Source organism: Fomitiporia mediterranea (assembly GCF_000271605.1).
Source record: "Fomitiporia mediterranea MF3/22 unplaced genomic scaffold FOMMEscaffold_7, whole genome shotgun sequence".
In the NCBI taxonomy this organism is placed as follows: domain Eukaryota; kingdom Fungi; phylum Basidiomycota; class Agaricomycetes; order Hymenochaetales; family Hymenochaetaceae; genus Fomitiporia; species Fomitiporia mediterranea.
In genome coordinates, this window is record NW_006760392.1 from 472313 (window position 1) to 491296 (window position 18984).

Sequence of the window (18984 nt, forward strand, 5' to 3'; positions counted from 1 at the left end):
AATGACCTTTTTTGTATTCTTCTCTGCTTTCACTCATTTTTGAAAGGAATTTAATACTCTATAGAGTGTTGTATTCATAAAATGCTAGACTACAAGTACCAATTTACAGAGTGTAATATTACTGTGTTTTGGGGAAGTTATATATTTTTTTTCACCTGTGCAATACTTTTGTCATATACTGTAACTATTATCTATTTGGCGTACTTACACCTGTGGTGCGATGGGTTTTCGGGTTTGAAGCTGCTCGCCGCCGAAACTGTACTGAAACTGCTGCTGTCGGACATGTCGCCCTTCTTAGGACTCTCATTTCCCTGATCATACTTTTGAGTGGGATTTTTCTTGCCATGCTTTTCTGACATGTGTAGACTGGCAGCGATGGTAGCAAGAGAATGAAGGCAGTGTGTCTAGTCGCAGCCGGGTGCCTCTCTTCAGCTAGCCAGGCAGTACTTCAAATATTGCAAGAGTGCGGAGAACTGATAGGGAGTCGTCTTTGCTAGTGTAATGTGGCGCAACGTCATAACCGCTGATCCTAGCAATCATGTCAGACACAAAGTAAGTTACCATTTCCCGCCCGCTATTACTACTAGACTAGTACTAGTACCAACCTAGTGGCGTAAGGAGTCCATAATATCGGCTTATTTGGGTCCCAATGGACGTAAGTTTCCGGCCGGCGTATTTTCACCTTTCCTCCCAGACTGAAGCACACATTCCGGCATTTGTTACTTTGTTTGTTAAAAGACATTATGCGTCCACAGCCATCCCCCCCAAAAAGACACTTCTGGCGCGAATAAAGAATATCAAAGGATCCCACCCTCCGGAGCTAATATACATAACCGTGAACTAAGCAAACATAAAGAGAATGGCAAAGGAAAGGAGAAATGAAAAAGTCGCCCGTCACACGCAAATGTCTCCACTCTACGCACGCATATAGGTTCGCCTTGTTCTTATGTATGCAAATGATTGACAATGTCAACCCGCATTCACTCGTTCAGCTTCGTCTTCTTCATCTGCTCAACGAACGGGCTCAACGGCGGTGCATTGTCGGTTTTGGGGGGAACTGGAGGAGCAGTAGCACTTATGTCGACCGATACTGGTTTGCTTGAAAGACGGTCGTCGGGAGAGGTGGGCGGTGTAGAGTGCGAGGACGTATCGGATTCGTCGTCTTCATTGTGGTGGTGTATGACTTCCTTGTCTGCATCCACAATTTCCTGTAGACAAAGATAAAAAATCCATTGAGTACTGACAGTGGAAATTAAAAAAAAAAATACCAACCAATTCAGTTTCCTGCATATATTTGTCAATGTTCGTTGCAAGCTCCTGTGCGCTGGGGGATAGCTTGGAGGCGCCTCCATGCGAGAGCATCGACATTCGGCGCATAGCCATCATGCCCAACACAGCTTTGCGGACTACGTAAAGGATAAAAGTAAATTTAGTTAGCACAGGAAGGCATATCTCGATACGCGACCCAGGGTTCGGGGATTTGATGCATCCGAACACGGAGGATTTGGAAAGTAGAAACTTACATGTCTTCCTCGCATTGAAGCCTTTCTGGATCGTCGGAAGCAAGTCCTTCGGGCCGCCCGTCGGGCTCTCCGGATCTGCGATGAAGTGCGGTGTCTCACTTGCCAGCCAGGGGTGTTCCAATGCCTCCTTAGCTATGGGCCGCTTTGCGGGATCGTCTGAGAGACAGGTACGAACAAAATCGCGTGCAGTCTGGCTGACGTTCGCCCAGAACTCTTCTGGTTCAAATGCATAGTCACCCTTGAGGATTGCCTGCATCTCTTGTTCCTGTGTGTCTCTATCGAACGGTGTATAGCCACAGAGAAGGAAATAAGTGATGACGCCCATTGCCCAAATGTCTACAGGTTTGCCATGACCAGCTGTGCAGGCATATTAGCGCATAATTAAGAGGGAAGAAATTGTCCAACGCACATTTCCTAAAAATCTCCGGTGCCATGTACTATTTACCGATGTTGATCAGAGCAGTGTAGAACAGAACACAGATAAGGACGTACACCAGGGGTACCACAAATTTCTGTAAGAAGTTGCAGCTTGTCCTCCGACATAATTCGAGACAAGCCAAAGTCCGCAATCATAATATCGGCGTCCTCGGCCTTCGTCCTGAAGAGCAAGTTCTCTGGTTTCAGGTCTGCGTATGAGGCACAATGAATGACGGACTCGGTAATAGTAGCGGACAAGTATACCTCTATGGACTATCCCGCACCCATGAATGTAATCGACTGCACCCATTATAGTCCTCACCAGATTAGCTGCATCTCTACATATCAATGATGTGAATGTATGCGTTCGGAATACATATACTCAGCAAAATATTGCGCTTTTATCGACTATATCAGACACATACGCTTCATAGTAGTTCCCTTTAGCACATATACGGTCGAACAGTTCACCTCCCGTGCATAGATCGAAACAAAGATAGAGGTTGTGAGTCGTCTGAGACAAGATATCCTGATTAGCTACAATGGAGCAGCGCTTCGAAGTTAACATACCTCAAAGTAATCATGAAGCGTTACGATGTTTTTATGACCCTTTGACACGCGTTTGAGCACAGCGATCTCGTTCCTCACCTGTCAAGTCGACATGAGGAGACATCGTCCATTGATCACAAGGCCAGAGAACTCACCATGTACTCGCGACCCTCCATAAGCTTCTTATTGATGACCTTGCATGCATAATACTTGTCCGTCTTGATGTGAACTGCTTCCTTCACGACAGCATATGTTCCACTGCCGAGGGTTCTGCCAGTACGGTACTGCGGGCACAGGGTGGGATCAGAGCTCCAGCGGGCGATCATCGCCGCGTCCAAAGTCGAACGTTGTACACACCTGACATGGCACTGTCATCTGGGCAGCCATCGATGAGAGCGCGTTGTTGTGGTTAGAGGAAGAGAGCTGGGTGCTCTTTGAGTCGCCAATATTAGCGCCGGGTCTGTCCACGGCTGTCTCGTCTCTATCCGGCTGCAAGTTTCCTTTCATGGAGAATGTGACCGGCTTATCCGAACGACTTTCGCTTGTGGTGGTTCTCGTTGATGCTGTCGACGGGCTGCCTTCGCGATGTCTCTCGCGGAGACGGCGAGAAAAATGGTGCTGGCTCTGCTTGTTACCCATGCTTGCTCAGACTCGCAGTCGCGCTCGTCGTGGTTCGTTTCAAGAGCGAAACGGACACCCGCCTGCAAATCTCGCCGGCCAACGAAAGAAGAGCTGTGCCGCACGCACCGCCTTACCCGTTTCCGCAGCTTCGATGCCTCGGGCTGTTGCAGACCATTAATTTGATGAATGGAAGACCAGTTAACAGCGTGATCATCAATGCTCTGCTCGGCTGTGCATCTTCACATTTTCACCTGGCTAGAGCAGTTTTGTTCTCCTACCTATGTTCATCAATATTACTTCTTGCGCTGGCTGAAAAGATGAGATAGCTTGCAAGACAAAATGAGACTGTGTCCCCCTGTTACTAGCTTCACGCATATTCAAGGTAAACTCCGTACATTTACTCGATTCGTCTTTTCTACGTTGGCGTGAATCGGTTGTCTTTGTGCAGTTTAATTATAATAGTGTGCTGAATCCTAACGCTAAAGGATGATCCCACTTTGTGGTGAGTTGTGCTCCGCTGTCACAACTGTGGCACTGCTATGAGTGCCTTTGGTTTGATAGACCAACTGCTAGTCCCAATTCAGCTGATTCTCTGAGTAATATCCGCACAGATCGAGAATCTACCACAGCCTTTGTCAACCCAGCATTTACTGGACCCTTTGTCTACGAAGTTTACACATTCTTTTGTGGATGGACGGTTCAAATGTCGAAGTTGTGCATTACTAGAAAACATGCTCATTTGTGTTGCACACGCTGAAAGGTGTTTCATTTCGATTACCAGAACTTATAAGGAAACAGCAGAGTATCACCCAATGTCAAACCCAGTAACTGGGATGGTACTATATTTTAATTCATAGGACCAGTACAGTGGATTCTGTGTAAGTACATGTGCAACAACCTTGCCCACGTTGTTACAATGCCTTAAAATAGTTTCTAAATTCATACTGTGTGTTACACAGCCTATCATAGATAATCAATCAATGCTCGCATCATGCCGGCAAACTGAATATAAAGTCTGTCCGATTTGTCAACAAACGTGTGCTCCCCCTTCCCTGCTTTTCGTTGCCCCTGTCCACAATGCCTGTCGAGAAAGACATTTATCATACAGAGCTCTATAAACTTGGTCATGGACTTCCGATCTATGAGCCAGACCCGGCAGGCAAATACGACAAAGTCAGAGTGGGAGATTTTGGCTATGTTGATAGATTTGGTTGTTTTCACAGGGTCTTCAATGTTTTCTTGCCAAAGGAGGACCCGATAAACCTTCAGCATGGCACACCTAATGATTTTGTCCCCTTGCCGAGCAGATCATCATCTACATACCATCGTAGCCCTCTACCAGCTGGACCTATGCATTCAACGTATGTGCGTCTTCTTGAAGGTAGCTTCAGTGTGTCAGGGTAAAATATTTCTCCAGTATTAATAATAATCAGTCATGCTCATTGTTTTGTAGCTCATGCATACCAGCCAATGCATCAATTAAGTTCAGCACCTCCAACCAACAAGGTGCAGCACTTGTTATTAGGCACCCTGCATACCGAGAAGATGTCCTTCAAGAGACTGCATTAGAAGCCTGTCTGCTTAAAAACTACAATTCGTGGCTCGTATTCATACGAGATGATCTGGAACGTCGTATAACCCTTCGTGATATTGTACTCGTTACTGGGTGCGATTTGACAGCAGACTGGGCAACAGCTGTTTTTGTCGAGAAATCAACACAGTGCGAGGTCGAGTTCAAGGCATGCGATCCTGCCTCGTTGACAACTGGATCCGTTGGCTTCTGGGGAACTTGGCAATCGTCTGTTAATGTCCCTCATCGTTGTGGACCTTGTCCTGTACAGCCTCCATCAACCCCGAGTACCCGTCACACTATCGAACCTGTCCAGCAGTTAAATACTGACCCATTACTAGTAGAGCCAAACTATAACCAGTGTATATTTTTGAGAGGCTTTCGTGTCCAGGACCGAAGAGTACTTTCACCAAAGATCATCAAGGCAGCTGCAGAGCCAAAGGACCTGGATATGGACAGGGATAGTGATGCAGCACCTGTAATAGCTTTGCTAGAGCATGGGTCTGATTCTGATGAGTCAGTTTCTGAAGAAGAAACATATCAGAAACCTCATCAAAATCATCATGTACGAGTCTGTTGTTGTTTCACACTGCATGTTCTTATAGTTTGTCTTGCAGAACCCTATCTATGATGCAGTGTTTGATCGAATATTCAAAGTTAGTATTGTTTTCTAAATTTTCCCCCTACTTAACATGTCCATGAGTAGGAGACAGATGCAGAAGTTGCTATCTTACATGATAGTGAGATATATCAAATTATCAAGGTATTCATGCAACCAAATTGTGATATATGCAAGAATTAACACGGCTCCTTTTGCATTCAAATATAAAGTCCTGTGATGGCACACTTGATGGAGTCATGCTAGAGAACATAAATATCACAGTAGCTTCTGATAATGATTTACACAGGAAAGGTAGGAAGGTCAGCTTTTTGGAATTTGTGACATTGTCTCACTATAAGTACAGTAGGGCGCATTATATCAAAGGGCACAAGTACTATTGTTGCATATAATAATAGTGGCAAATCTGAGTGCAAGGTGTCAAAGCCACTGATTGACCCTAAGCCCTCAAGGCATGTTTTGAAACCAAAAGGTGCTGTCCGTGCAGGGTCTGGCTGCTACACCTGCAGAATACGCCGAAAGGTGAGTCTATTTTTTTGACTCGCCCTCTCATGTGTAACACATATCTCATATGTTTGTGATAGAAATGTGACGGGAAGCCGGACGCAGATGGCCAGTGCCAGACCTGTGTCCGTCTCCGCTTGCAATGCCTTGGCTTTGGTGCAAAACGTCCTGAATGGATGCGCGTAAGTCCTCCTTACCTCACGTACTGTCCTGCATATCCTCAGTCATCTTGAATAGGAGGGCAACAGCGTAGAAGAGTTGCGAAGCAAAATCAAGGGCTTCCTTGCTCAGAACGGTATGATTAAAGGCCACTCCGCCTCCATTGCATCCGGTCCCCCAGACTCTCTATCCACTCCAGAAGCAAGTACAAGCTCGGCGCCTGGGACGTCTGTTTCACTCCCGCTGGCGACAGCTAACACATCTAAGCGTGTCCGCCATTTGCCGAGTCCATATTCTGATATGCCATCATCTTTCTCCGCGGCTTCGACTTCTTCGACGACTGCGACTGGTTCTTATATGGCCCCTTCCTACTATCGTGGCAGTTCGTCCAACATGAGCTCAGTCTCAAACACCTCGGATGTGGCATCCCCTTTATGTGGCTCGTCATTTTCTACTGCATCGACTCCGGCTCTCACTTCGTCATCTGGATCTGACGCTGGTTGGGAATCCCCACGCTCTGACCTACTCGGGTCTTCATTTGGCGACATGGACCAACGCTGGGCATCGGAATACTATATGCCTTCCCAACTTACTTCGGCACATGCCCACGTCTCCAACTATAACGCCAAACATGACCCAACTGCCCATGTGAAAACCGAACCGGACATTGTGGACATGGACATCGACCACAATTGTCAATTTAATGCATGCTCGTCTACAACCTATCCTGGTGGACCATTGTCGCGCTCACGGAGCCTGATTAACGATCGATGCACAACCTCTACTGCAAACGCTCACTCCGACGTCAAACGTGAACCCGATGATGATTCCATGAATGCATATATCAATGACAACTATAACGCATCAACGGATCACTCATCGTCTGTATTCTCAAACCCGTTCGCATACCATGATAATGCCGAGTCCACTTACATGGCACACAATAACGCTACAGTCGTCAACCCGTCATACCATGCACCCCAACTTTCTCCTGACTCGCCTCCGCCCACTTATCGTCCGGATCCAAGTATATGGGGTACTCACTCAACACCCGTGCAGATGAGCGAGCAGGGGCATGGTCGGCCGAGTGTGAGCGTGGCATGTCACCTCCCAGGGCAGTTTAATGTGCATTCTACACAAGGACGCCAAAGTGGGCATGGCGGCAGTGGACAAAGCATACATAATTAAAGTCATGATCATGGGCACGGGCAGGCGGCTTCATGTAACAGTCAGGACCACTATTCAGCTATGTAGTGAGCACTCATGTAGTTTCCACCCATTTCTATGTTGTATTTGTTTATTCTCGGTCGGCGCGGTTTGGATCGGATCAGAACAATGGTCTGCCAGTATTATTGGTTGCGAGATTTGCAGTCGGAGAATTCGTCCCATCACCTGTCCCATTCCAGCTGCACCTTTGCTGCTACATCTTCATATATGCAGTTTCTTGTCTTATAGCTGTGAACTTTGCTGTACTTTTATCCGAATTTTCTTGATACGCTGATGCAGGGGTAAAAGAACGTGTGCAATTAACTGTCCGTCAACATCAACAAAAGTTCGCAAAACATAAAATATCAGCAAAGCTCATCGTAACCGGTGGTCATAATTAGAATAAATAATCGCAGAGAATGCTCGCGTCTCTTTGAGCTCTGTTATACTCTGTAACACGTCCAAAGAAAATCGAATGTCAGCTACTCTGGTCAAGTTCACAGGAAGAAAGAATAATCGTACGTCAACAAGCTCATTCGGCACCGTGTTAAGCGCAGTATGTGACCACCTCGCAAGTCCAGGTAATATATTCGCAAGACGCGGCTTCTCAATTTCCACGTCCTCGTTTGTGACCTGATCCATACTATGGAAAACGCTTTTTCGTAGTCCATCGAGCAATACGTCCATCCCGCGATCCAAAGAAGCTTCGAGGACAGCTGCGAATGCAGGTGAGGCTGCTGTTGCGCGAAGTTCCATCAGTAGTTGTGCGAAAGCAGGGTCTGATTCTGGATTCGGCGGATGTGCTGTGCTCATGGTAGATGTAGACGTGGAGGCGGAGGCGGAGGCCAATTGGGAAGAGGGTGTAGGTCGAGAGGAGGATGAAGACGTAAGGTAGCCTGGGACTCCGCCTTCGCCGAACACGAGAGCTAAGGTCTCCGGTGTTGGAGGGACGATTGTTGACAAGAAGCTGATAGCAATATTTGAAGATATTTAACTTGCGAAAGAAAGTAATTGGCTTACTTTATTCTACGTTCCGTTCCTTCGTATGTAACTTCATGCTCGACTCGCCTCCGTACGTCTTGTATTAATCTATGAAGTTCCAGTGGTCCGAGTCTTGACTTCAGCGAGACACTTCGGGAGATAGGTAATTAAAATGCACAGGAGTAGAAATAAAGATAAACAGCCAACCTCTCAAACACTTCTTCAACGCTTTTCCTCACCCGTTCACCAACATCCTTCCACCCAACATATAACAACCACCAACTAAGTGTCAAGAACTTTCTCTCCAAATCAGACGTAATAACTCCGACATCCTGCACATCCTCTTCTAACCATCGCTCAAGGTCATCTTCTCCAGGATAACCTCCAAAGAATAGAGCAGCAATTGATGATTGGTACGCCTGATACTCGCGGAGCTTCTCTTCACGGTGCAGTTGGACAATGGATTGGAGGTATTTCGAGCGCCCGATGACGTTGAGTTGCATTGTTGTGAGTAACGAGAGGAGGGTGGTAGAGTAGATTATTGTTAGCGTGCGGGTGAATGCTATTCAAGGATCAGCTCAGCTTTTTCATACTTAAAAATATTCCTACTCACTTAAAATTTTGACTTCATGCCACAACTCTCCCTTCGACTTCGAGCTAAGTGGGTGTGGTTCTTGTTCACTGTTCTCAGATCGTCCCTATTCAAACATAAGTACATCAGCGAAAAAAAATCAAGAACTATGATTTCCTCTCACAGCACGTGAATCGCTTGCGCTCGCCGAAGTCATCGACTCGCTAGTTATCGAATCCGACATGTTCGCCCCTGTACCCGCATTTGACAACGGAGACGTGAGTGATGATTCTTGTCGATGATGACTATTAGAGGGAGTCGGGATGGCTAAAGCAGGTCCTTGATCCATTGTCGAGGATCCAGCAATTTGCGAACCAAAATCCTGTACCCAGCTTTGTCCTTGAGACGTCGACGCAGTGCTAACCATAGACTCCTCCATCCCACTTAAACCATTTGAACACCCTGCAGTACTCGTCCCCGGCCCTGTCCGTGATTCTCCACTCCCTCCGTCCCTCCTATGTGATGGGGGTATGGGAGATGAAGGTTGCGAGAACTCCACACTCGAAGCAAGACTGGAGTCCGACAGAGGTGGATTCGGCGAATGCGCACGCACAGCAGTCCGTGCAAGTCTTGATCGCGATTGCAGTTCCTGAGTTACACCCTCAACATCCATACCCTCCAGAATCGCATTTTCAAGTGTACGCAAATGAGCCATTATAGTGAACATGATGTCTTCTTGATTTTGGGTAAATCGTCTGCGTAAACTGTTCTTGTTGTGAGACATTTGCAAGTAAAAAAATATTAGAGATGGAGACGCACTTCTCTCGAGACTTCTGCATTTGCATCGCTTGCTCGCGCATGTCCTCCAACCTTTCAGTGACGTATTTTCCCGCCAAGTAGAACGCCCCTGCTACACCCGCTGCAGTCCATAATGTTCTCCTCCGCTCGTAAAAGTAGTTTCGTATTCGATTGAACATAGCGTCGAGGTAGGTGAGCTTCTGCCGACTGAACCAAAATAGACGACCCGAATCGCTCGTTCCAAGTAATTATGCAAACGGCAAAGCTTAGAAAATGTAATCCTATATACTAAATGAGTATTTGTACGCTGATTGGCTTGAGATAGGACCAACCAAGGTGAGGCAGTGGTCGGTCCTGTTTACTTAGAGCGGAGACAAGGAGGCGTTACTGCAGGAGATTGACGCGTTTCGGGCACGCTCCGAAATCACGCGCTTCCAACATTCAACCGGAAAATCAGCCCATACTCTCGCACTCGATGTTTTCAACATACTGTTTATTTTATGCGATTGCAGTAACAATAAGTACACTATGATAAACAAACAAAACAGAGAACAACAGTGCACAGGAAGATGCCGAACGAAGACAACGCTTGGAACCATCACGTCTTCAAACATTTCCCAATACACGCGTAGTTCACTGGTATTAGACCAATCTCAAAATCCAGCAATGCAACACTCGGCGTCTCGCGTGTTATCATCGGAGCGCGCATGCCCTGGTACCGTCCAGTGATGACGACACAGTGGTCCCCTAGACTCGGACCAACCGGTTTGAGATACTTAACTGGTACGCGGTGTTCCTCTAACCTGTCTGGTAGAACGTCGACCAGAGCGATGGCCATGTCGTCTTTATCTGTGTCCAGCACGATAGCAACGACAGCAGTCTTCTCCTCCAGTCGTCCATCGAGCCATTCTTTGCCTGGTATGTTGGTACCTTCGAACTGCACGATGAGGTTCTCGATAATATCCTTGCCCTGCTTCCACCATTTTTGTGTGTCGGGTTCTAAAGAAGCAATGAAGTCAGCATATAGACATAATATTGCTATACGTAAATTAAAGAAATACTGACCATCAGGGTGTGGTCCGACTGGATGGGCTTCTATAGGACCGCCCCAAGGTGTATCGGGAAGCTCAGCTGGAGTCTGCGTCGTCAAGTCAGGACGGAATTTGTCGACAGGCCACGCCGGATCCAGCCCGACCGTGGGATCTGCCCAACCTCGTATGTTAGGCGTATGAGCTGCCGCTGCCGCAGCAGGAGTCGCCGCCAAGAATGGCGTGGGCTAGTGAATAAGAGAGAGCCAGGAAATTTAAAAAGACAAATAAATAGCTATTAATCATACAGGCAATCTTCACGACATGAATGAACTTCTTACCGCAGAGAATGTCTCCCCCCACGTATCTGCACCTCCCCACGTCGATTGTCCGGATTGCCACCGTGGACTCGAGCCCCCACCCCAATCGTTGGAATTGTCCGGCTGATGAGCCGGGGTTCTTCCAACATTTATGTTCCACGCAGGTGTCCGGTTCCCTTCTTTTTCCCTGTCTGCAGTGTATGGATTTGGCGTGCGAGCCGGATGGTTCCAAGCCGGGGTACGTGCCCCAGCATTCCAAGCTGGAGTCCTTGATCCATCTTGCGTGTAGGGATTAGGCGTACGAGCACCCCAACCAGGAGTACGTGACGAATCTGATGCATACGGATTTGGTGTTCGTCCAGCACCCCAGCCTGGCGTTCGTCCCCCGCCGTTGTTGTAAGGGTTTGCGGTAGGTGTAGACCGTGCCATATTCCCGCCTAAACCAGCCAGACTGCCACCGAAGCTTGGAGGAGGCATCATTAATCGGGAGAATGCCTTCCCCAGTGCGCCCTTGTCCACAAGTCCCTTTTCCAAATTTCCTGTCGTCCCGTCAGGGCTTAATGACATTTAGTAACTAGTGTTACCTGAAAAAAGATTATGCAACTCACTTTTTGCGTTTTAGCTTCATCTTATCAATGGTGATAACTCTGTTACCCATCTGCAACTCAACACGAGCGACAGGTCCGTTAGTATCTTTGACAATCCCAACGAACCCTTTTTGTGGGCCTTTAATCACCACGACTGTTTGGCCCACTAAATTATCTCGTGGACCGCGACTCATTTGCGAGCCAACCATTCCTCCAACCGCACCCCCACTGAGTGCAGGGTTCATCTTAGTCAGATCCATAGCACCTGGCTTGGGTGCATTGCCCTTTGGAGCCAAGGAGACGAGTGAGCGAGCACGAGTAACAAACACGCCGTCATTTTCTGAGATCTCGCGGTTGAAAAGGAAGGCATAGAAGGATTGATGGATATGTAAAACTTGTCCTTTACGCTCCTATGATAGTATTAGCCTATTGATAAACCGAAATGGAATCAATGCCATGGTGGACAAAGCGTACCTCTCCATCGACTTCCTTGACATTGTCATTAATACGAAGTTCGTGCCCTTCGGCATCAGTCGCAATGGCACGATTGGAGTCCCGCCGCATCGCAATTTGGTGCGGCTGAACAAGTCGAACTTGGCCATTCTGATCGAGTACTCGGAATGAATCTCGCTCCGTCTTGAAAATAACGCCAACAGTTTGCGAGCTATAAGACACGACAATAAGTTATTATAAGTAGTTGGGGAAGTAAATGACATAATAGACATACTCCAGCTGAACGAGGTCATGCAACTCGTAGTTTCCAACGATGTTCGTACTTAACCCGACTTCAGCCGCTTCTCGTAAGTCTTTTGAGAATACAGAGAGCTAAATAATTGGTAAATGACTGTGAAAGTACAGATTTGAAACAAAGGCACACCTCTTGCATGGTCATATCGGATAAGAAAGTTACAACGTTATCAACCACAGAGACAACAAGACCGGTTTCATCCGCGTTTTGCCCAGACATGACCTTGACGTGATCACCAACTTTGAAGCGTTTCCGTACACTGCGAGCAGGAACATCGACTTTCTGTCCCTCGATGTCGACGCCAATTGCGCGCAAGGTAACCACATCATTCGCAATAGACTCTACTACACCATGAACGCCAGTCTGTTCACCTTCAAACACTTCGACATGATCCCCAGGCTGCAAGACTTGGATCGCTTCTTTCTTCGCCGTCTCAGCAATGATGGAGAGATCAACATTCGCCTCATTCTCAGCGCCGTCTTCTCGCCGGGTGAACTTCATGATTTCGTCCAGCGTCGGGTTTACATTCTCCAATATCAAGGTTGCAAGTTTAAAGTCCTTCTCGATGTACCCGTCCCTGAACGTATCATTATTGAAGACGTAAACTTGATTCCGCTTTGCTACCGCGCGACGGCCATAGACCTTGACAACTTCCTCGTAGTTGAAGAATCTCTGAGGTGGTCGTGAGACAGAAGACATTCCCGATCCCTTCAACTTCCTCTTTTTGCCATCCGCGGACACGATCTCATCCTTCGGGTTGAGATCAATTCGAGGAACGAATTTCAAACCAACTTCTTCTCCACTCTCGGCAATGTCCAGTACTTGCGCCAAGTCTCCTGAATATTTACCACGTCGGATACGCACCCAACTACCTGGAGTCACAACAATATCCTTCTTCTTGATCTGAAGAAGTGTGGCCATTTCTTCGATGGGCACAAGTGTGATTCCACGACTCAGGAACACGCCAACGAGTCCATTGATCGCTTGACTGACTTGCTGTGAACTTCGTGCCTCAACATAAATCATGCCGGGAAGAGAATCGCGTTGAAATGCTGAGAGAATCTGCAGTGGCTTTGCCGTAAACTCCTGGTCCATTGCTTTGCGCATGAGGCTGAAGACAATATCACGCTCTTTCCCAGGCTGGACACTATTTAGTGATTCTGACATAGCATGCATTGGTCAGTAACACTCACCCTGACTCGAACTTGCCACAAGTTTGCGTCTTGAACGGATGGCATGAGCAGCCGCTGAGGAATCTCGTTCATGTCACCAGTGTACTTCTGCGCTGTCGGCCTGTAACGTCGTGTAACATCCTGTGCTATTCGTGCGAGGTCCTCATCATTCAATTCTCGGTTCCTATCCAGGCGAGCATGGTGAGCTGCTCGGTGATTCATATCATCCAAGTCTTCACCCTCGCCAGGCACCTCGTCGAAGAGGTCTTGTCGGGCAAAGTCAATACATTAAGGTTGACGACTCGCTGACTATTTTACGTACCCCTAGCGTCCTCTTCATCCTCCTCTTCATCGTCTTCATCATCATCGACTTCGGCTTGGATATCCAAGAACCGATTGACAGCTGAACGCTTGTGACGCTTTGACCCATCCCGGTGTAAGTGCGAGACTCTAATATGCCACTAAAATGCAATCCACATACCTTTCGTCTCTTTTTAGCCCTAGCCTCTCCGGGGTCCTCCTCATCGTCCTCTTCTTCTTCATCGTCTTCGTCTTCTTCCTCGTCCTCGTCCTCATCCTCCGCTACTCCTTCCTGGTCTCGTCTTCTGTGTTTCTTCTTTTGTGGTCGTTCTTCCACGCGGTCGTGATCAGCCAGATCATCATGCATAACGTCGGCATCCGGATCTTCTTCCATTTCTCGACGTTCAGCCTCGTCCAAGTCGGACATGGTGGAGGTAACGGCTCAAGAGCGTTGACGAGACGCGCCTTCAAGAGAGAGTATATGACAATGACGCACGTGATATGATTACATATTACATACCATATGTAATCGACACGTGCATGAGACCTGCCTTATATATCCTGTCCCGGATCTAGCAAGGATTGACGGGCGATCGACCCTGCTCTGGCCAAAAAGCGGCGACACTCTGCCTACGCTCTTTCCGTGTGTATGCATCTGTTTCACTCTCGTTTGCAGCAAGCCAGTCCTTAGCAACAATCTCCCTCTCGAAGCGCGCGGCGGACACGAGCAATCATTTATCACTGATCGTGATTCGTACAGTATTTCGCGTGTGCGAATACTTAACAAGGAACGTTATTGCCGCACGTTCAACTCCTGCACCCCTCTTCGCCCCCTCCCACTATTCCTGCAAAATTTGTCTACAAGAAAAAGAAAGCATTGTTTGACTCGTCTCGAAAATGTCCTACATGCAATCTCAAGCGCTCGGTCTCTCGTCGGGCTCCAAGCCAGGCATGGCTCGTGCTCCAGTGCCCATGAGTGTTGAGTCTATGTTCGAAAAGATTATGGACGTCGTCACAACATCGGTATGTACTCTATTCCATGTGTACTGTATCCAGATAATTAACCGTTACCCACACAGTCCAAAGACATTGCAGAGCTACGCCAGCAATGTGCAGAATTGCGCATGGCAAACTCAAACCTTGAGAGGTTGGTCAAAGATGCTACTATGGTGAGTTGACTTTCCAACTAGCCGGAAAATACAATCCGCTACGCTGGAGATATGGTCGACCGTTTTGGATTATTTTGAGTGGCAAGTTGTAACCAACCTGGGCAACGTACTTGCCACGAACTTGACGTGTCAAACACGTTATCTCTTCATATTCACCTAATTTCCTATATCCGTCTGTGCCTTGTACCTAACTCCTATTTTCTTTGTATTCTTAGACTGGATACCACTCTGGCGTGCAAACGCCAGGTTTCATGACACCAGCACCTGGCTCACCAAAGGCACGTGCAAAGTCGCCATTCCTTACCCCATCTTCGATACCCACACTTGCAATACCTCCCACCGTTTATGTTCCTTCACCACTCGGCGATAATTCTCTCACTGCTTTCCCATTTCATGGAAGAGAGATTCCTGGATTCTACGTCGTGATTCCAGCAGGAGGTGCCGGAACGCGTTTGTGGCCACTTTCGCGAGAGGATCATCCCAAATTCCTTCTCGACGTGAGTTTATGCGGACGATCTCTCCTTCAAGCGACATGGGACCGTCTGTTGCCCCTTGCAACTGCTATACGGACAACCGTTGTCGCTGGTCCTGCACATTCGAGTGCCATCCGGAACCAACTACCCGAGCTAATTCCGACTAATCTCTTCACGGAACCGGGTCCGAAAGACTCAATGGCTGCAATCGGTCTAGCAGCTGCAATCCTTGCGCGTCGTGACCCGGATGCAATTATCGGCTCGTTCGCGGCCGATCATATCGTCCACGGTGATGATGCATTCCTCTCCGCAGTCGCAGAAGCCGTGGAAGTCGCACGAGAGAACTATCTCGTCACGATTGGTATTGCTCCGTCCCATCCAGCAACCGGGTTCGGTTACGTTCGTCTCGGCGAACGTTTGCCCCTCCCAAATGCACCGAACGCACGTCTCGTAGGGAGCTTCAAAGAGAAACCCGACGCTCGTACAGCTGCTACCTACCTCGCAACGGGCAACTACCGATGGAATGCCGGTATGTTCGTCACGCGTGCAACCTTCCTCATGGAGCTGCTCAAAGAGTACAAACCGGAATTGCACGATGGTTTGTCGCGTATTGCTGCATGTTGGGATGATGAGGGGTTGAGACAGACGGCATTAGGCGAGGTTTGGGCTGCATTGGAGAAGATTCCGATCGATAATGCTGTTGCGGAACCTGCTGCTGCACAGGGACGCGTTGCGGTTGTGCCCGCGACGTTTGGGTGGGATGATGTTGGAGATTTCTCGTCGCTTTCGGAGATGCTGCCTGCTGAGGCCAACCAGCCTAAGGTCTTGGGTGACCAACATCTCGGTACGTCTCTCATACTTTCATCTTATTCCTCCGTTAAGATTGAGGTCTAACTATTACTTTGTATTTGTAGTCCTTACGGAACAAGTGGCTGGCGGGATTGTCGTTCCCGGCTCAGGAAGGCTCGTTGCATGTCTGGGTGTTGATGACCTCGTCATCGTAGACATGCCGGACGCGCTGATGGTCACGACACGTGCACGGTCTCAGGAAGTGAAGAGACTCGTGAAGAGATGTAAGGACCAAGGGTGGAAGAATCTCCTATAGTTGCACAGAGACGAATTGGCGGATATTGTGATGAAGCAATGAACCGAGTAATGTGGAATGTAGAATGATGGATTCTGAATGGACTAGTAACAGGATGAGAGAACTCAGAAGAGTAGAGATAACACGTGCATACGGACATTCGTCCCAGGGGTCTTCTAGAAGTATACCAATTATCACGGACAAATTTATAACTTTTTTGGTTATTATCTAGGTTTTTCTTCATTGCTGGCATTGTGAGATAATTATAGCTAACAGTCAACACTGCTACTCTGCATTCAAAACTCAAGATTCAAAAAGAGTGTGTATACAGCCAATTCAGGATTAACAAGACTCAAATGAGCCGATCAGTGAGGATCATTATTCCACGTGACCTTCCGTCATAATGAACCAATACTTATACTATTACTACCGAACCGAGCGTTCCATGCTCGCAACCCCCACGAATGCCACTCTTAGATCTTCCATTAGAGCTCCTTCCTTTAATTGTACAACAAATAATCAGACCACATCACCTCACACAATTATGTCTCGTCAACAAGGACTTCTACTCCTGTGCTGTTCCGCTATTGTATGAGCGAACCGCAATCTTCGCGTGGCACAGAGAAGGAAAGAAAAGAGTGTGTGAACACTTTATCTTATGTATACCAGTCGCGCACATATCTGACGGCTTACCGCGTCGAACAGGCTACTCAACTGTTCTGGACGCTAGCGAGTTGTCCGAAGCTAGCTCGATATGTTCGTAGACTCGGTCAGCTTCTTCGATGACTTCGTCGATATAGCATATACTCAGCTCCTTTTAGAGTTAAGGGACTTTCCGAAAGCTATATCTCGTGATAGTGCGAATGATCTTATGCGACTATGCGTCACGGCTCTCGCAAACTGTGTAAACCTCGTTTCCTGCACATGGACAAGAGACGGTTCGCTCAAGGACGATATTCTGGAAGCTCTATCTCGGTGTCCGTCTCTAGAAGCTCTAGAGTTCAACGGAAGGCATGTGCGCAACTACGATCCCTCCCTGCTCAATAACTTTAAGAAGCTGAGAAGGTTGAGGGTTATTATGCCGAGCTCGGAGGTCATACATGCATTACCAGACTGCTTTGAGAGAAATTTCGGGACATTGCAGGAACTGACTATCATTTGCAAGGTGAATTATCTGGATTAATGCGAATCATAGATTTTTCGAATAACTGATCTTCGTAAAGTTTACTCCTGTTGTCACAGATAGCTGGTTGCTATCGAGAGCTCCTTCGTTGTCTCGTCTCAGGAAACTTCATCTTGCTGGCTGCCCGAAAGTCACTCATCGTGGTATTACCCTTCTTCTGAACGGGAACACTGTTGGTATTACGGATCTTGCTCTTGAGGGAGTCTCTCCGGCTTTCGTAAGTACTGTTCCCAACATTCTCATTGCTCATCCCCACTTCTGATTTTATGCTACCTTATATTTTTTTCATCCCCGTAATTCTAATACCATGCGGAACTCTTTGCAGAACATGAAAGACTTTGCAGCTTCAAGTTCGCATCTATTATCGCACCTCACCTCCATAACGCTGACATTCCCTGTCGCTGGTGTCTCCCTTCCCTGGCTAAACGATGTTGAGGCGCTTCTTTTCGACGCACTTTCTCTCGAGCAATTTCATCTATATGCTTCTGGCGACCAGCTTCCAAGACCCGTCTCTCTCGATACTGAATTCGTGAAGCGATTCATTGGAAGGCATAAAGAGACATTGACTCGCTTTGCGGTGCTCCGCTTGCCTGTGAGTATCGAAGCATTAGATTATGTCATGAAGGATGCGGAGAAACTTGAGCAATTGTTTGCGAGTGTTTGGAGGAATGATTTGGTATGTGTTTTTCTCCACTACTAAAGCATTGGAATTTATTCTGATACAATAATGCAGAATAAGCTCGGTCCAATCATTGCGCAATCCAACACGCTACGGACAGTGCATATAACGTACGCTTACAACACTCTGGCAAGTCAAGGGAGAACAAATCCTTCCACTTTGAGTTCCGTAATTAATCGTATCGCGTTACCTCTAAGGAATGAAATGCATTCGCATGCTCGACTCATGCACGAAGATGACAACGAAGACGAGGACGACCTTTTCTTAGCACATATGGAATCAGATTTGGAGTCTTTGTCTTTAGAACATCAACAGCCAGTGGGAAGGACACAGACGCAAGGTCCTTGGCCGACAATGGCGGAATTGGAAGAGCTCGCTGGTCAGTTTGGCGTAAATGTGACGCAATTTGGTGTACAGACGCGTGTTTGGCAGGTCCGCTGGTTTAACTTGTTTAGGATGCACCTTCTGGGTAAACTCATCATCATTGTTTACGTGTATAGGTCGAACGGATCTTCACTAATGAGGACGACGAATCTGGTGGCCGTCCATGTCGAAGAGTTAGGCTGGCGCCGTATGAGAGTCCGGACGTGCCTGACGTATTCCTAGTCGTGCGGACGTGATACGTGACCAAAAACAATGTATTGGTTATAAAGGAATCCTCCGAGTTCAAATTGTAAAAAAATTACAAAATACATATTACATCCACACATACCAGCCAGTCTT

At 47.5% G+C, this 18984-nt stretch overlaps 7 protein-coding genes across 7 annotated transcripts; 4 read left to right on the forward strand and 3 right to left on the reverse strand.

Annotated features, from left to right (window-relative positions):
• Positions 1-980: 980 nt before the first annotated feature.
• Positions 981-2815, reverse strand: FOMMEDRAFT_157040 (Pkinase-domain-containing protein; the record flags this gene model as incomplete). The annotated part of the gene is made up of 9 exons (XM_007267255.1): positions 981-1208; positions 1273-1406; positions 1524-1880; positions 1933-1960; positions 2016-2149; positions 2205-2278; positions 2366-2454; positions 2511-2588; positions 2645-2815. The coding sequence occupies 9 exons, from the start codon at positions 2813-2815 to the stop codon at positions 981-983; spliced, it is 1293 nt and encodes a 430-aa protein (XP_007267317.1).
• A 1372-nt stretch (positions 2816-4187) lies between these two features.
• Positions 4188-7086, forward strand: FOMMEDRAFT_29043 (uncharacterized protein; the record flags this gene model as incomplete). The annotated part of the gene is made up of 9 exons (XM_007267256.1): positions 4188-4471; positions 4564-5245; positions 5286-5336; positions 5387-5443; positions 5512-5593; positions 5649-5821; positions 5884-5985; positions 6041-6989; positions 7022-7086. 9 exons carry the CDS (start codon positions 4188-4190, stop codon positions 7084-7086), a joined length of 2445 nt encoding a protein of 814 aa, XP_007267318.1.
• A 389-nt stretch (positions 7087-7475) lies between these two features.
• On the reverse strand, positions 7476-9859 carry FOMMEDRAFT_147078 (uncharacterized protein). Its single transcript, XM_007267257.1, has 8 exons — positions 9851-9859; positions 9540-9799; positions 8905-9484; positions 8763-8847; positions 8357-8711; positions 8189-8299; positions 7691-8135; positions 7476-7618 (listed from the first exon to the last, which is right to left on the reverse strand). Exons 2-8 carry the CDS (start codon positions 9695-9697, stop codon positions 7544-7546), a joined length of 1809 nt encoding a protein of 602 aa, XP_007267319.1. The 5' UTR covers positions 9698-9799; positions 9851-9859; the 3' UTR covers positions 7476-7543.
• Positions 9860-10863: 1004 nt separating this feature from the next.
• On the reverse strand, positions 10864-14040 carry FOMMEDRAFT_86563 (transcription elongation factor Spt5; the record flags this gene model as incomplete). The annotated part of the gene is made up of 8 exons (XM_007267258.1): positions 10864-11422; positions 11475-11863; positions 11928-12117; positions 12181-12278; positions 12331-13341; positions 13395-13639; positions 13696-13821; positions 13851-14040. The coding sequence occupies 8 exons, from the start codon at positions 14038-14040 to the stop codon at positions 10864-10866; spliced, it is 2808 nt and encodes a 935-aa protein (XP_007267320.1).
• Positions 14041-15093: 1053 nt separating this feature from the next.
• Positions 15094-16420, forward strand: FOMMEDRAFT_87147 (uncharacterized protein; the record flags this gene model as incomplete). The annotated part of the gene is made up of 2 exons (XM_007267259.1): positions 15094-16159; positions 16230-16420. 2 exons carry the CDS (start codon positions 15094-15096, stop codon positions 16418-16420), a joined length of 1257 nt encoding a protein of 418 aa, XP_007267321.1.
• A 455-nt stretch (positions 16421-16875) lies between these two features.
• FOMMEDRAFT_68396 (uncharacterized protein) lies at positions 16876-17052 on the forward strand (the record flags this gene model as incomplete). Its single annotated transcript, XM_007267260.1, has 1 exon — positions 16876-17052. A coding segment is annotated over one exon (177 nt), but the record flags the coding sequence as incomplete, so codon positions are not given.
• A 101-nt stretch (positions 17053-17153) lies between these two features.
• Positions 17154-18881, forward strand: FOMMEDRAFT_157046 (uncharacterized protein; the record flags this gene model as incomplete). Its single annotated transcript, XM_007267261.1, has 5 exons — positions 17154-17564; positions 17623-17799; positions 17908-18258; positions 18316-18693; positions 18762-18881. The coding sequence occupies 5 exons, from the start codon at positions 17154-17156 to the stop codon at positions 18879-18881; spliced, it is 1437 nt and encodes a 478-aa protein (XP_007267323.1).
• Between the last annotated feature and the right edge of the window lie 103 nt (positions 18882-18984).

Excerpts from the sequence above, each read along its gene's own strand:
- FOMMEDRAFT_147078 (XM_007267257.1), bottom strand. The coding sequence starts at position 9,697 with ATGTTCAATCGAATACGAAACTACTTTTACGAGCGGAGGAGAACATTA. Across the intron at positions 8,712-8,762 it reads GCATGAAGTCAAAATTTTAA|CATTCACCCGCACGCTAACA; the intron begins GTGAGTAGGAAT and ends ATCCTTGAATAG. Across the intron at positions 8,300-8,356 it reads GTTGAAGAAGTGTTTGAGAG|TGTCTCGCTGAAGTCAAGAC; the intron begins GTTGGCTGTTTA and ends TATCTCCCGAAG.